Source organism: Dermochelys coriacea, chromosome 9, assembly GCF_009764565.3.
Source record: "Dermochelys coriacea isolate rDerCor1 chromosome 9, rDerCor1.pri.v4, whole genome shotgun sequence".
NCBI lineage: Eukaryota > Metazoa > Chordata > Testudines > Dermochelyidae > Dermochelys > Dermochelys coriacea.
Genome location: NC_050076.1, coordinates 80,320,536 through 80,337,777, shown reverse-complemented (window position 1 = coordinate 80,337,777; position 17,242 = coordinate 80,320,536). Strand labels below are relative to the sequence as shown.

General features: G+C 49.3%; 1 protein-coding gene across 6 annotated transcripts in view; it reads right to left on the bottom strand.

Moving 5' to 3' along the window:
- Positions 1-17,242, bottom strand: part of OPHN1 (oligophrenin 1) — a 133,221-nt gene that overhangs the window by 40,502 nt on the left and 75,477 nt on the right. For all 6 annotated transcript variants that reach the window (XM_038416333.2, XM_038416332.2, XM_043492032.1 and 3 more), the window contains 4 exons: positions 16,365-16,475; positions 15,170-15,274; positions 13,920-14,049; positions 7,993-8,093 (listed from right to left, as the gene is read on the bottom strand). In XM_038416333.2, coding sequence (XP_038272261.1) covers positions 7,993-8,093; positions 13,920-14,049; positions 15,170-15,274; positions 16,365-16,475 — 447 coding nt within the window. The remainder of the gene's footprint in view (positions 1-7,992; positions 8,094-13,919; positions 14,050-15,169; positions 15,275-16,364; positions 16,476-17,242) is intronic.

Here is a 17,242-nt window from a genome sequence, read left to right as displayed (position 1 = left end):
TGAGTGAGCAGACATTTTAGGCCCTGCCCTCCCTCCTCCAGAGGTAGATGAAGAACCCCTGCAGGGACCCAGTTGATTAAGCACTAGCGCTCTCCCTCGAAGGGAGAGGCACCGGAGTAGTACTGTCCATTTCTGGAGCCACTCTATCACCCCGCCCTCTAAATTCTGCCAGTTCTCCGGCGGAGAGGGATGTGTGGCAGAAAGGTAAACGCCCAGATAGAGCAGCGGACTCGTGCTCCACCGGATGGCCTGAAGCGCGGGTGGGAGGGAGCTTGCCTACCGCCAGTCCCCTACCACCAAGCCAGAGCTCTTGACCCAGTTGACCCGTGTGGAGGAGGCTGCCGAATAGATGGCCTGGCAAGCCTCCACCCGCACCAAGTCGCCCGGGTCCTGGACCACGAGGAGCACATCATCAGCATACGCCGACAGGACCAGCCGCAGCTCCGGCTCCCGCAGCACCAACCCTGTCAATCTCCTTCGGAGGAGACAGAGGAAGGGCTCGATCACCAGAGCATAAAGCTGGCCCGAGAGGGGGCACCCCTGCCGTACACCTCGCCCGAAGCTGACCGGATCGGTCAGGGTCCAGTTGAGCCTGACCAAACACTCTGCGGAGGCGTACAGCACCCGGAGAAAACTCACAAACCTGGGTCCGAAGCCAAACGCTTGCAGAGTGCTCAGGAGATACCCGTGATCCACCCTGTCGAACGCCTTCTCCTGATCTAAGGACAGGAGGGCGAACGACAGATCATTCCTACACCCAAGTTCCAATAGGTCCCGGACCAGATATAGGTTGTCGAAGATGCTGTGGCCCGGGACGGTGTAGGTCTGGTCTGAGTGGACCACGTCCGCCAGCACGGACCCTAGCCGCAGCGAGATGGCTTTTGCCACGACTTTGTAGTCCGTGCTGAGGAGCGAGACGGGACGCCAATTTCGTAAATCGCGGAGGTCCCCCTTCTTCGGCAATAAGGCCAGCACGGCTCGCCGTAGGTCGGGGGAGAACAGGGTCACCACTCCAGCCGTACGAACTGTGAGGTGGCTAAAGTAGACCCTGTCCCCCCAGTCCAGCCGCCAGCTGTCTTCGGCGGTCGGATCCGTATGGGTCTCCTGCAGGAAAACCACAGAGTACCTCCTCTCCCGAAGGAAGGAGAGCACCTGGGACTGCGGAGACCCATCCTACAGCCACGGGTGTTCAATGTTGCGATGGTAAAGGGTGCCATGAGGAGGGCTGGGGGGGATCCTCGCTGGCAGGGATGCTCGCGGCTCCCGGCGGGCCGCGCAGCAGTGCGTGACCCACCCCGTAGGTAAGGAGTCACGGAAGAGGCGGACCCGCTGGTAGGCCGTGGCGCCCTGCCTCCTGGTCCTTTTACCCTCCCCCATGAGGGCCCTTGCGGCCCAGAGGATTTGATTAAAGTCCCCCCATCACTAGAGGGCAAGCTGTACTTTGTTGCGGGAGCCACGGACGTCTTCTAGAAACTCCCGCAACTCCTCTCACAGCGCATGGGGGGCTGGGGTTATGGACTGGTTACTCCCCGACGGGGCCCTTGGTACAGCCCCATGGCCCACCGAGACGGGCAGACAGGGTGCGGACCCCCGACGGGGCTCCTGATGGGTTGACCTGAATGCTGGGGCGATAGGGGGCAGCGGAGGGAGGATAGCAGCCCCTGGTCGGTCAGGACGGGTAAACACAAAGGCCACTCCCTGGGAGTCATCTGTTGGAAAGGGGAAGGAGACAGTCCCAGGGGTGGCAATAACATCTCGAGAGGTGGACGGGATAAGGGCAGGGGCAGGGGTAGAGGTGAGAGTCTGGGCGGGGAGAGGGCTCTCAGTGATGCCGGGCGCAAGCTCTCTGGTGGATTTGGCAGCCACGGCATCAGGAGGTGGAATCTCTTTTGTAGGACCCTCTCCCGGGAAGGAGGTCGAATGCTCCTCACCAGCGAGGGATGCCCCTGGTGGCTCAGGTTCCAGCCGCGTGGCACTGGCCGTCGCCTCAACTGGCTCGGCGGCTCTCAGCGGGGTGCTCTCTGCAGCTGGGTTGATGGAGGAGTCCAGGGGCTCCTCGGAGGTGGGAGCGGAAGCAGCGGTTAGGGGGAGGGAACATGGGGAAAGGGGGGCTGGAGTGAAGTCGCCCAGATCGAGGCCCACTGGCATAGGATCGTCCTCCCCCTGGGTGACCGGGGTCAGACCCAGGGCCTCGATCTCCTCATATATAGACGGGAAATTGTTTTCTGCTACCCCGGGATTCTCTCCGCCGGCACCTGACGCGACGGTTACTTCGGGGCACACTGGGGTTTCAGATGGTGCCTCGGGGGTCTTGGAGGGGAGGGACTCCTGTGGAGGGGAGATACTGCCTCCCAGTGCTGCCACGTCTTCCCCAGCCGGCTCTAGTGGATGGAACACACCCATGGGTAAAGCGGAAGGCTCGGCATCGGTGCCCCCCTTCCTGGTCTTCCGGGGGGCCTCCGCGTCAGATGGGAGGAGCGGAGCTCGAGCCTTCCGCTTGCCCCGCTTCCCCTGGACTAGGGCCCAGCCCTCCATGTCATCATCCAGGAGCTGGCTAGTAGGAGTTGTGTCAGGGGGCAGAGGCGATGGCTCAGGGACTCGAGGGGGTAACGGTGGGGCAGCACAAGGGAGAGAAGATTCCCCTTGGGGCGGGCCCTCTCCCATGCTTGGCGGTGTCCCTGCCGCACCCTCCTCCACAGGCCCTGCCAGATTGCAAACAGCGGGGGCGGGGCTCTCCCGCTCGTCTGGGCATAGTGGGGAGGTGCCCCTTGGGCCCAAGCGGGAGCAATGGTGGACTGGGAAGGAGGAGGGGCGGTTTCGGGCGCCGGGCAGCCAGGGGCGTCGGCAATGACGGGGCCGGTGCCCTGCCGGGGCTCGGGGGTCCCGGATGCTCCTCCTTCCCGGGCCAGGGGGCAGTCCCTCCGGACGTGCCCCATCGCCCGGCAGAGGTAGCACCGGGCCTCCCCCGTGGATTAATGCACCCGGTAACGGGCCCCCTGGTAGGGGACTAGGAAGAACCCCTCCAGTGCCTCTCCGTCATGCGCCGCCGGCGGCAGTTGAAGCTGCACTTGCCGGCGGAACGAGAGGATGTGACGGAGGGCGGGATCTTTGCAGCCCAATGGGAGAGGGCTGATGATAGAGATGGGCTTTCCCAAGGTAGAAAGGGCGGGTAACAGGGCGGCATTGGGGAGAAAGGGAGGGACGGAGGTCAGGACCAGGCGGACGCCTAGGTCCTCTAGTGGCTCTAGGGGGACAAAAACGCCCCCTACCGCCAGGCCCTTCTCCACCGCCTACTGGGCGGCGGCCTCCGATGTTAAGAAGAAGACGACCTTGCCATACATTTTGGAGGCCGCCACAATGGCCGGGGGCCCCACCAACCTCGCCAACGCCCGCACATAGGTCTCCACGTGGGGTGAGGCGGGCACCAAGAGGCAACGAATGCCATGCTTCCTGGTCATGGTGGGAAAGGGGCCCCGACCGCTATAGATGGTAGCGGAGGCGGTGGGCTGGAGAGATGACGTAGCGGCAGGCGGGGGGGCTGCCGCTACCTGGGCGTATGCTCTGGGGGCCGGGGGAGGGACACCTGCAGAGCTGGTGGAGGGAACAGCGGGGAGGGGTGCCCCAACTGGAGATGGGGCCAGGGCATTCGGGGCAGCCCCTGCCATGGAGCACCTGGTCTTTTTAACGGGGCCCTTCCCCTTCTTCTTCCCCTGGCCCTTCCCGCCGGCTGGGGGGACTCCCCCCGAGTCTGAGGAGGTGAGAGTCGTGGCAGCAGTGGAGGTCACCCCGGTGCCCGTCGCTGCTTGTGCCCCAGCGGGGGTGGTGGCAGATAGTTCGGAAGCGGAGGTAGAAGCTTGGGGTGGTGACGGAAGGGTAGGCGGGGGAGGGGGAGCTCAGGCTGCTGGAGGAGCCCCACCCATCTCATCCCCCTCCATCATGAGCAGGGAGGGAAGGGGAGACACCAGAAGGAGGAGAGAAAAGGGGAAACAGGTCAACCACTCCTCCCCGCTAGGCTGCGGGCAGGGGAGGAGGGCGCCAAAAGGGGTGGGATGGACGGGGGCAATCAGGGGTTGGGGTCAGTCACCGACACAAGGTGGATTTCCGGCTCCTCTTGATGCACTAGGGTAATGGGGGATACATCAACATTGGGGGTGCAGTGAAGAGGGTTGCAACTAAAATGGGGAATTGCACAAGCACATGGGAGGGGGCATGGGCACACGGAACGAGGGGCTAAGCGGTCTGGGGGTAGAACAGGGAAACCAAGGGGCTAGCTTCAGAGGCTGGGGCGGGGCAAACAAACAAAGGCTGCAGAAGGAAATGGGTGGGGCAGGCAAACACACGGAAGCTAGTAAGGGGGGCTGGAGCAAAAGAGGAGGCAAAGCAAGTGGCAAATGGGGCAGGTAGTAAAGGGCAAAGCTGGGGGGTAGGCAGTCCGGGGGGGGGGGCACATGTGCCCATGTGCACTTGCACAAGTCTTTTTTTAGCTGGCTGCTGCTTCTGGCCCAAAGGGTGGAAATAGGGCGTGGCAAGCCAAGCAAGCAGCTGAGTCCAGAGGCAGGAGCTGAGGCCGATGGTATACAGCCAGTGGGGGTGGTGGAGGGGGCAGTGGTGGTGGTAGTAGTGGTGGGGGTTGGGGGGACACACAGATGGATTGGGGGGCAGCTCCACGCCACACCCCCTGTGTCCCTGGTAACACAGTCAAGACCCCCACCACAAGAGCACAGTTTGAAAATTACTCAGTCTTAGGCCCCCTCCATGGTGGTCTGTAAAGTCTCTAGGTGCTCCCGCACTGGCAGATGATCCTCTTCTTCTCCTCCTCGGGCTTCAGCAGCTCCAGGTAGCAGACTCCACAGCAGCAGCAGCAGCTCCAGGAACTCCCGGTGGTATTCCAGGCAAGCAGAAAGGACCCCTCTCAGGTGGTGGTGGTGGTGGTATCCACAACAGCAGTGGCTGGGGTCCCTCACTCCTGCTCTCTGGGGAGTGGGCTAGCAGCCCCCCCCCAGGGCTGCAGTTGGAGCAGTAGCAGCACCTGAGAGCGGGGGGTCCAGCAGCCAAGTAGCAGAGAAGGGGGGGTGTTTGGCTCAGCCAGGGGAGCAGCTGGAGCAGCAGGGAAAGCTTAGGGCCTAGTAGCAGCAGGAGTAGCAGCTTCCCACCTCCCTCCAAGCTAGAAGGCTATGGGAGAGCAGTGGGGGAGAGAGGGATTCGCTCCAGGCTAAACAAATCCCTAGTACCAGGTTTAGTGAAATGGAAGCTGCTCCAGATCAATTAAGAAACCTGCGGCCAATTAAGAACTTTCCAGAAGGCAGGGAGAAGGCTAGGTTGATTGGGACACCTGAAGCCAATCAGGGGCTGGCTGAAACTAGTTAAAAGCCTCCCAGTCAGTCAGGTGGGTGTGCATGTCAGGAGCTGTGGGAAGAAGTTGTGTGGTTGGAGAGGCTGAGTAGTACACACCATATCAGGCACAAGGAAGGAGGCCCTGAGGTAACGGTGAACTGGAGCTTGAGGAAGTGAGGGCTGCTATGGGGGAAGTAGCCCAGGGAATTGTACATGTCATGTTTCTAAAAGGTCAGCTACCATAGCTGATACTATTAGGGTCCCTGGGCTGGAGCCTGGAGTAGAGGGTGGGCTCCCCCCCCAAGCTTTGCCCCCTGATTAATCACTGAGGCTGGGAGACAACAGAGACTGTGCAAGGAAGGATAACTTCTCCTCACCTCCCTCGCTGGCTTATGATGAAAATGGCTCAGTAGACTGTGACCCTTGTCTCTAGAGCAAGAAGGGTTACGTGGAGGGTCACGGTGAGCCAGGAAACGCGGGACCCATAGCGGCAAGGACAGAGCTTTGTCACACTTCATACAATATCAATTAATTATGGGGCTCATGGGATTACAGTGTGAATTGGTGCTAAAAATCCTAGCAAGTATTCTTTCAATATGCCTTGTGACAGACAGATTGCTCAAAATAGTCACTCTTAGAGGAGAACTGCTGTGGCCGTGTTGGTCCCAGGATAGTAGAGAGACAAGGTGGATGAGGTAATATCTTCTATTGGACCAACTTCTGTTGGTGAGAGAGATAAACACAGGGCTCTTCTTCATCACCTGACTGGGGTTCATGGGTGCTACCATTACAAAGTATCACATTACTAACAGCAGCAGTAATGGCCCAGATAGCTTTTTGAAGCACCTTTGAAAACAATTTAAGTGAATAAAACTTCATGGGTAAATTTCACCTTCATTTACAGCAGTGCAATTCTATTGAAATCAATTGTGTTGTAGGGGGCAGACCTTGGCCCTAGGTTTTAATTACTAGCTGGCAAAAGCAAACTGCAGCCTATTTATAGCCCCATTCCGGGGTTTTTATGACTTTACAGAAACCATGAAGTGAAGCTTCAGTAGCTTTTGCAAACTCATGAGAAGCTAGCCACTGATGCACAAACCTGGAATGAATTCTCCATCAATGGCTGGCATCTGTATTATACAGTCTGAATAAACAATGAAAAGAACCAAAGGGATCGGCACTATTGATAACCTTTCACAGCCTTTTCCTTCTCCCTCGTTATCGCAATGTGTCTACTGTAGGTCTTTTGGTGGGTTTTTAAGAGTGCTCACTATATGGTTTCCTTTGAAGTTGTGTTGATCTGTTATGTTACATAGGATATATCAACAGTTCCACCTAGTCAATGTGTTTGGATGACTTCACACTCCTAGGGGTTTCCAGAAAAGGTTTTATTTTATTGCTGCAACAGACAATCAGTTGCCAAAGAGCAGGAATTATGAAGTCTTAAATTGGAGAATTTCATGCTATGATTTGAAGTCTCAATGGGCTGCAACCCCATGCAAAGATGAGGATGGATAGGAGCTGTACTGCAGAAGAATTCCATAGATTTTGTTGGACTCATTGCCTGCATTTTGACCAGCCATTGTCTATCAAGCCTTGCATCCTACACCCTCTATTTCACAGTGAGCAACAGTAGAAGGCTGACAGACAGCAGCTGAAGCACCTACTGAAAAATCTGTGAGAAGGATGAAAAAAGATCCCCAAATTGTTGTTTTATAATGTGGTGTAAAGATGCTAAACCCCAACCCCTGACTGCTCCCATCACTGTACATCTTCAATTTACTTAGTAACTAATTCCTGAAGAGAGGAATCCATAACCCTGAACCAAAGGGTCCTTTAACTGGAGCAGACAGAGAGTGAGGCATTATGGAGCCATTCAAATAACCTTGCTAATTCAAGTACTGTAAACAATAGTCAGAGGCATCAGTGCAAGTCAGGTTGTCTCTTCAAAAGAAAGTGCCATGTGTTCACAACTGGTTTGCCAGAGAAAACATGCAAGCCTGCCTGTGCCACAAAGCCCAGGGAACTCTAGGTATGATGCACACACTGCCCAAATTCACTGATGAGGAACAAAGTGGTTTAAGTTCTATGACTGATCAACATGTAAATTACACACAGAAGGGAATAGCTAAGAGAGTATGTAGGAAGGCGAGCAATGAATGAGAAAGGCTTGAGACGGGAGCATCAGCTCCCTTTTTGATGGGCAGATGTAGTGGCTTTATGAAGTGAACCACCACTGGAATTCACTGGCACCGATGCTGATGATCTCAGCAGAGGAGCCATGTCCAATCCAAGCCATGGAAAATGAACTACTTTTCCCTAGCAGGGGTGCTTCCTGCAGATCAGCAGTGCTCAAGGAATTGTGTGTGTGTGGCTGGGGAAAGCTTTCCTTGTATGTCCATGGTATATCTGTTCTGAGACAACAAAGAGGCCTTCCGTCTCCAGATGTGTCAATCCAGCACTTAAATACCAATACTTTTTATGAACTGGAATTGTGTACATCACTGCTTCATACAACGGGGATGGAATGTACCTGCTATATAGATATTTATACTTGTACTTTCTCATAGAAGAAACACGTCAGAATAGAAGGAAATGAGGCAGCACCTGCTGACTCTCAGTGTTTGCAGAGATATCACCTATAAGGAATCAACTCACTTGCTTAGCTCCAGGCTTCTGCTCCATGGGAGTCATCCTTAGCATCTTTGACTCCTTCTCATACTGGCAATAATATTTCACCCAAGATATGCCCAGTGCCCCTGCAAAAACACAAAGATAGTCAAGAGTCAATAGAGAGCATGCATTAGTTTGACTGTCAACTCTCTGGGGCAAGAACTATGCTTATACAGCATCAGGCACAAGTGCATCATTGTATCCTGCTGCCTGATATAGTGATACCCTTGACCATTGTTATTACTCTTTATTATTTATATTGAGATAGGCCTGTAAGCCCCAATCAGGATCAGAGCCCTGTTGTCAGGGCTGGCCTTACCATGAGGCGAACTGAGGCGGCCGTCTCAGGTGCCAGACTCTAGAGGAAATAGGGGGCTCCACTAGGACCCAGCGTGTAGAAAATTGTGTCTGCTGCTGGTGCATATGTATGCCCTCTGCTCTTGATGCACAAAGATGGTGGAGTGCTGTGCTGGATGAAGGGGGGCACAAGAGACATAACAGGCAGGCAGGAGAAAAGGTGAGAGGGAATAACAGAAAGCAGCAGGAGCTGCAGGGAGAGAAAGGAGGAGTAGCCTCTTATGTACCTCTCTAGCACCCCCAGGAGCCTGGACTGATTAACACCAGCTTCTCAGGGAGCTTCCTGTTTCCTACTGCTTCCCTGAACCCACTTGAGGAGAACAGGCAGTCAACTGAAGTAGCAGGAGCCAGTTAGGCCCTTAAGATGCTGAGATCTTCCCTCACTCAGGTCCTGCTACCAGCCTGCTTATTTGTCCCCTTCAACTGAATGTTGAGAGCCACTATAGCTGGCACAGAACAGCAGTCATGAGTGAAAGAAGAAAACGCCCCTCTGGGCAGCATTCAGAAAAAGAAAGAAAAGCTTCCTTTGCGTTCTACCTAAGCAGGAAGGAGCGCTCCTGAGATACATAGACACAAATATTCACGTTGAGCCTTCCGACCCCAGTGAGGATATGAGTGGTGAGGAGATGCCTGATCTTAGTCAGTCAGAGTGCAGGTGACCTGGCAGCTACTGCAGCATCCATATCTCCAGCACAAATGGATGTAACCATGCACATTCCTGAAGAAAAGTGTAGATCAGAGAAGAGTGTGGTGGAGGTGCAAGAAACAGCTGCTGCTGAGTTTAGTTCCTTAAGTCTAGATGATCCAGGACTGTAGACCTACTTGAGCAGTAGCCTGAGGGACTTCCTTGTACTGCATGGGCCACAGCATGTGAAAAACTTCATGCTCCCCAAAGATAATCAAATAGACGTTTCCATCCACACATTACTGGTGTGAAATCCATAATGGTGACTAAGTGGAGAGGCCATGGCTTATGTACTCAAAACCCCAGAATGCTGCATACTGTTTTTGTTGCAAACTCTTCCAGTCTAATGTTCCAGCCACATTGGGTTCTACAGGAACAAAGGACTGGAAAAATCTGGCTAGAAATCTGGCATGCCATGAGAAGGCAGCAAATCACCAGAGAGCATTCCATAGGTGGAAAGAGCGTGAGATGAGACTAAGGTTAAAGGCCACCATAGATGATCAACATCAAGAGAAGATTGCATCAAAGTCTCTTTACTGGCAAAATGTTCTGAAAAGGCTCATTGCCATTGTGAGAATGCTTGCTACCCAAAACCTAGCACTGCGTGGCCTTTCAGATCAGCTGTATGTGCCAAACAATGGAAACTTCTTTAAAATTGTGGAGCTGATGGCTGAGTTTGATGCTGTACTCCAGGAGCATCTAAGAAGAGTCACCACCAAAGAAATGTACACACACCACTACTTTGGAAAAACAATTCAAAATGAGATCATACAGTTACTTTTGGCAACAAAAGTCAAACAGAAGATTGTGGCAGATCTGAAGTCAGCTAGATATTACTCTATTATTCTGGACTGTACACCTAACATCAGCCATATGGAACAAATGACTTTAATGGTGCATTTTATAACAACAGAACCTGGTGAAAATGTCCCTGCAATGGTGACTGTCAGAGAGCATTTTCTAGAATGTATTGACATTGATGATACTACAAGAGCTGGTATGACAAATGTGCTTCTTGAAAAGCTGGAAGATACAGGAATTGCAATAGCTGACATGAGAGGTCAGGGCTATGATAATGGCGCCAAAATGAGAGGAAAGAACAGAGGAGTGCAGACATGGATCCGACAGTTAAACCCTCGAGCTTTTTTTGTCTCATGCAGTTCTCATTCATTGAACTTGGTGGTCAGCGATGCTTCTAGTGAGACTGCTGAATTTTTAAATGCAATTCAAAGCATCTATGTATTTTTCTCTGCATCAACTCATTGATGCAAATTTTGAAGCAACATCTGGGAACATCCTCTCTGACACTGAAACCACTGAGTGCCACACGATGGGAAAGTCGAGTGGAGGCGATAAAGCCTATCAAACACCAAACTGGGAAGATAGATGATGCCATAGTTACCATTAGGGAGGATAATGTATGACAGGAACTCTTCATGGGAGAACAGTGGTAGAGGGAAATGGAATCACCAGAAACATACATAACTTCAAATTTCTGTGTGGCTTAGTGTTGTGGCATGACATACTGTTTGAAATGTTGTAAGCAAGAGACTCCAAAGTGTTTACCTTGATATATCTGGAGCAATGGGACAACTGGATAAAATAAAGTCATACCCACAGCCTTACCAGTCAGATGAGAGATTTCAAAACGTTCTGAAGAGTGCACAGAAGTTGGCAGAGGAACTTCACACTGAAGCTATTTTCCTACCCATTCAAGAATACAAGAGTCATCGAAGAAGAAGACATTTTGATTACAAGGCGTGGGACAATCCCATAAGAGACCCCAAACAACAATTCAAAGTTGAATTCTTTAACCAGGTGCTAGATGGTGCAATACAGTCAGTTGAAGAATGTTTCATGCAGTTCAAGGAACACAGCAGTATATTTGAGATGTGGTATGATATTCCAAAACTCTTCACTATACTTGAAGACTACCTACACCAGCAATGCAGGGCACTAGAGACAGTGTTGACACATGAGGACATGCACGATATTGATGCGAGTGATTTAGATAATGAACTGAAAGCCCTTTCCAGATACATTTCAGCAGGATCAACTCCAAAGGCTGTTCTGGAATATATGTGCACAAATAAGATGACCATCCTCTTTCCAAATGCTTTTGTTGCTCTGCGCAGACTTCTAGCACTTCTTGTAACAGTTTAAAAAAATTAAAAAGCTCGAGGGTTTAACTCCAAGCCGAAGTTAATAAAAACACATCTACGCTCCACAATGACACAGGAGAGGCAACCATCTCAATAGAGCATGAGCTGATCCAGACTGTGGACCTTCAGGAAGCAGTTCAAATCTTTGCAGCCAAGAAGGCATGGAAAGCACCACTTTGATTATTCAAACAGATAAAAATGCCAGTGTTTACTATGCAGACAAGAAATGTTACATTTGCTGTTCAGGAGTTTGAAAGTTAAGTGTTACTTAAAATTTTTGAACAAAGCATTTTAAGTTGTTAGTTCTCCTTTATTGGGATAGGTAGCAGAGCAGTACCATGAGAGGGGTAGAACAGGAAGAAGGGAGAATTGAGACCTTTCAAAGTTTTGGCCCAAGCAAGGAGGAATGGGGACGTCATTTGAGCTCCCTGCCTCAGATGCCAAAATGTTGTGGGCCGGCCTTGCCTGTTGTGCTAGGGGCTGTTCAGACACACAGGAAAACATGGAGCTCTATTTGCAGCATTGCCAGTGTCAGAAGCAGCAGTAACAAGGGAGGAAAGTAAGCACTGGATAAAAGTTAGCACCAGCCTCCTCAGAAGGAAAAGCTGATGAAAGGGCATTTGTGTGACTCTGACATGGCAAACCAAACAGGACTGGCAAATCTAGGCCAAGAAGTACACAGGCAACATCCCGGGGGTTGGGAGGTGAGCTGGGGGTTGGGGTAGGGGTGGGGGAGGTATATGTTTATTTGTTTTTAAATGGACACTACTGTTTTTTCCTGATAACTTTTTGATGACAGAATAAAGACAACAGCGCATTAAAATATCCTCTTCCATTGACATTTATGTTACCCTGCAATTTGTTTTCCACTCTTCTTCCATTGTCTTAATTGAACCATTCTATTCCTGACGTGCCTCAACTTTTTTCCCCCCAAAAGAACCAATTGAACTATTTCAAACATCTTGTTTTTTCTTTAACCAATTCATAGGAAACTAATTTAAAGGCAGTAAATATAGTTCATTATCATGCAGGAATGTATAAAATTTCCTTGTGGTCTAAAATGACTGTGTATTCATGTGTGTGGTTTCTTTTTACACAAGACTAGTTGATAGTCTTCTATGAGCAGCCAATATTTGCCCTGTTTACATAAATATATCAAATGGGCCATTTAGCGAATGGGCAGCCCCAACCCAATATCCTGCTTAGTGGCTTCCCTTGTAGGAATCTGACCTGGGAGTGCAGAGTTGTCAATGTTTGTGCTTATATAACTAATCCACTGCCACATGCACATACAGACACAGTGATGAAGGCTGGGGTTCAATCCCCTGCTGATAAACACTGGCCCCTGTCAACTTCTAGCGGGCAGTAAGTAATAGGCTTTTATCCTAGCAACTAGAGACCAGATCTCAGGCAATAGTTTGGAGTATTACAACTCGTGCAACAAGTGGAGTCACTGTATGAACTGTCTGGAAGAAAGGCATTTGAGATGGAAGGGGCCAGAAAAATTTGACACTCTAAATATTGGTGCATAACCTACATACTTGCAGGTTGTGAATATGAACATCTATAAGAACAAAGGAACAGACGGTGCTTTGGCCAACATGCTACATGTAACAGCTCTTCTGTCTTTCAGAGTACAAGAACTACTGTGTTTCAGACACCAAGTGCCATGTTTCCACAGGAGCAGAGACTAAATAACAGCTGATCTGTCCCAGTTATTTCTGAAACTGAATTGTCATTCTCTTTCTCACAACTCCAAAAAGATACACCTAGGCCTTTTCATCTCTATGTCTGCCCCCGACATCTGCTCTTGCAACCCTTTTAATATATCAGATTATTTATTTGGACAAGTCCAAATACTAACGCTCACTCAAACCCTTGACACTGCCAAAAATGGGGTGAAAGAACATCTGGAGGGAATGGGAGGGATTCAGCACCCACAGTGTCTCTATCAAATTATCATCAGGAACCTGATATGGGCTTTCTCTGCAAAATATAATTTACAGCCTCAGGTGCACTATTATTGGATATAGTATAATCTTGATAAAAAAGGAAAGAATAGACTAGATTTGGACTCCAGCACTTCAGACTCAAGCTTTAGACGCCAGGCACGGGATGAAGCAGGGAGTGGTACTGCAGCCGCTCTGTAGCTCACACTGAGATAGATGGGCACTGAAACCTTTCTTATTAAGCAAGAGAATATTGGTCAGGATACCAAGTTTATTCTGGTAAAGAATGGCTAAAACTCATTCCTCCAAGCCTCAGTCTCCCCATCTGTAAAATGGATTATTAAATCTTACCCAGACAGTCACCAGAGAAAAGGCAATTAGCATCTTGCATACATGTCTCAGCCAAAAGATGGCATCAGTAACAGTGCCTGCCACACCCACACCAAGACTGCACTGCATTTACAGCTAGCTCTGGATGATCAGGTATGTAAGGCATGATCAGATCATGATCAGGTATGTAAGGCAGTAGGTACAAGATGGATGGGAGATATGAACCCACTTGCTTCTGGCTCAGTGACTAGCACACCCAACAGCTAAGGCACACCCATACAAACATCCCCATGGCTATAATAGCTATACAGACTCCTGTCTGCAAGCTGAATGAAGCTTAGAGTTGGATGCATAACTAGGCAAGCTGTACAACCTATGGCTGGACCCTACACTTGTTTAACATATACAGATGTGTACACAGGCCATTACATTTCTCCTGAGTGTACAGATAACCCTCTATGGTTGGCTTCCCGGGTAGCTTGCAAGTCAGGGGAGCTTCTTTCATCCTTTTCTTCAGGTCTTCCAACTCCTCTCGCGTGCTGGAAAAATGATTCCTCGTCTGGTGAGAGAACAAAAGAATGATGCTTGAACACGGGCAAACAAATCTGGTAGCTGGCCCCCAAGTTTCCAATGGGCACTCACAAATGCATTGTCAGCATACACAAAATGCCACACGCTCACTTTTGTGGGAATGATCAGTGGCAGATTGAAAATATGGCATCAAAAAACCCCAAGTCCTGAAGCTAGCAGAAAAGCTGGCCCATAATGGTCAGTGGACCGACAGGGTTGAACATCATATGCATGGAGCTGGGGACACAGTGGCTGAGGAACAAAATGTGTTATGATCGAGGGTAGCTTTTTGTTCTTTAATAATGAAGAGATCACAACAGAAAATTTTAATGCCAGAAGGATGAGGCACCTAAACTCCTGCTTTGAGTTATCATTACAGAGTACACATAGTTTGCAACAAACACATTAACTTGGGCACTGGCTCAAGCCCTATGATAAGAATAGTCATGCACATAGAGAATGTTTGCAACGTTTTCATTTGCATTTCTACCATTTTGTTAATACAGAATCATGTCACCTCTCCAAATAAAATAAAAATCAATTATTTTTAAACACACATTCAGCAATTCAAAAGGATTTAGCAGCACACTGGGTTTGGCACAACCTTACAGCTCTTGTTCCTGAGGCTATGAATGTTGGCCATGTAAGGATACAAATCTTTTTACAGTTAATTAACCATTGTCACAGCTTACAAAGGCTGTGGTGGATTCTCCATCACATGAAATCTTTAAAATCAGGATTGGATGCCTTTCTAAAAAACATACCCTACCGCAACCACAAGTCAATGGGTTTGATACAGAAATTACTGAGTGAAATTCTATGGACTGTGTTATGCAGATGGTCAGAGTACATGATCACAGGAGTCCCTTCTGGCCTTAAATCTATGAAATATGCCGTAGTAGCACCTGTAGTCTGTTCTTTCTAGGAAGAAAGGAATTTATGGACAGAAGGCATTTTTATGAAGGAAAGAGCACTTTTGTGCCCCTTCCAGAAAGCAAACAAGGGTTGTCCACCCTGCATGGGAAGGTTTTTATGCCAGAGGTATTTAGATGCATGGCAGGACAGAGAGCATGATAAGAGACTGTGTGTGCAGCTGGACAGGAACTTACATTCTGCAGGCTGAGCTGAAGCTGCTGTTTATAAGGGAGGAAGTCCTGTGTGAGTTCAACTGTCAGATTGTTGTATGTAAAGAGGCTGTGAAGAAAGGCCAACACCTGCGCAGGAAAGAAAGATGATGGATTAGCCTTTGCGTCAAAGACAATAGTATAAAATCAGGCAAAAGGTGGACAGAGAACAGATTTAATTAAATCAAACATGTTGTGATCTTTACAGTCAAACAGAATTAATAACAGCCATAAAATAAAATATAGTCATGTGAGATTGGATTTGTACCCAGTGCTTTGACAGTTAAAGTATTCACAATTGCTCAAGTAATGATTTTTTTAAAAAGTGTAATCTATGCATATGCCTCATAGTGTCAACTGATCATACTATGCTCATATTAGTTCAGACATGGGCCAGATCCACAAATCCTACCCAGTTATGCTGTAAGCAGGATCGCAGAAAGAGAGGCATTGGTGCTGTTACACACTTTCATTCTCCCACAATCCTGGGGGCAGATGGAGATGTAGTTCACTGGCCACAAAAGCCCCCAGAGCCATGAGAAGTCTGTGCCACCACAAATGACAGCTATGATCCTTTGGATGTGTATTGCGTGTCACAGTAAAACACTACCAGAAATGAAAGATTTCATTGGAAGAACAATGAAAGACTTAAGGATAGAATACACCAAGAGCCCCTCCTTATGTACACTTAGCCAGAGGAGGTCCTGCTCCAGGGTACAGTTATTCATTCAACCAGCATAATGAGCTGTGATCCACAGGCTCCCTGTTAAAGTGATGAGCCTGCACCAGACAGGCCTGTACCACAGCAGGCAGCTGGGCCAGCAGGCATCTCTCCCTTTAGTGTCACTCTTCAACCTTCAAGGGCTATACATCTCACCACACGCAAGGTGAATGGGACAATCCTTAGCAAAATGTGTAGCAATCTCCAGAGTCTGGCTCGTTAGGCACATTTCACTTTTAGAGATAAAAAAAGACCTCACTATTCTTTATCTTCATGAAGCAGCAGCAGAGGTAGTGAAACAACAGATCGCTAATGCTGTACATTTGGCTTTGCCTCATCATAGGGGCCTACGTGGAATCGTTAGTAGGACAGGATCCAATTTGACATTTCCCATCCTTCCTTGCTCACCTAGGCAAGTCAATAAATGTGAGAGTGTGATGATAAAAAGGAGGCACTCACCGGCTCCACAATACTGAACTTCTTGCTCTCCTGCACTTCCTGGATCTGGTACACATACTCCAGGGATGACTCAAAGAAATTGTGTCTCTCTTTATTAACCTGCAAGTCAGCCTGCGTGAGGGGGGTGGGAAAAAAATCACATAAAAGAATAATAATTCTTTAGTGGTGTCTGTATATTTCGCTGCAAGTGATAGCTACTACTTCTCAAGCCACAAAAGAAGCCAACCCAGGTTTTGAATGCTCTATGGGGACCATATCTGACTGGAACATTGGTCACATTTCCCATTACAATGTCTCCTAGCTGCATCCCATATGCTCATATTAATTCAGAACTTAGTGCCACTCTGCAAGGAATAAGGCTTTTTTTTAAAGTGCGTTAGTTTTTGTGAAAGGTGCCAGACTGAGACACCTGCAAATGGCAGTTCCCTATCTAACCACAGAACCAGTACAGCACAAGCACAGAGAATGCAAGTGTAAGAGAGTGTCCCTGCCTCACACACCCTTGGAGGATTGACACCAGGACTTCTGGGTACAAAAGCAGGGTCTCTTCAGCTTGAGCTCAAGGACCAAGTTTGTTAGCTGAGGTGGCAGCAGACTCAAATCTAGGCAGTAGAGGGCCAGAGAGACATCTGTGTAAGCATGGATTATACCAGCTTCCCTAGACTGCCTTGTCAATGTGCTTCAAACTTGATCTGAAATGATTACCCCCTGGAGTTAGAGACAAGCTCAGTCTGGATGGACCATTCCCATCAAAAGGAACTTTCCATAGATTTAATCTTTCATTATTGAAAGAGACGTGCACTGGCCAGGAGTCCAATGTACCTGCTATTACTTCTTCTAGACTGCAAGAAACAGAAACTTCTAAAGAAAATTTCACA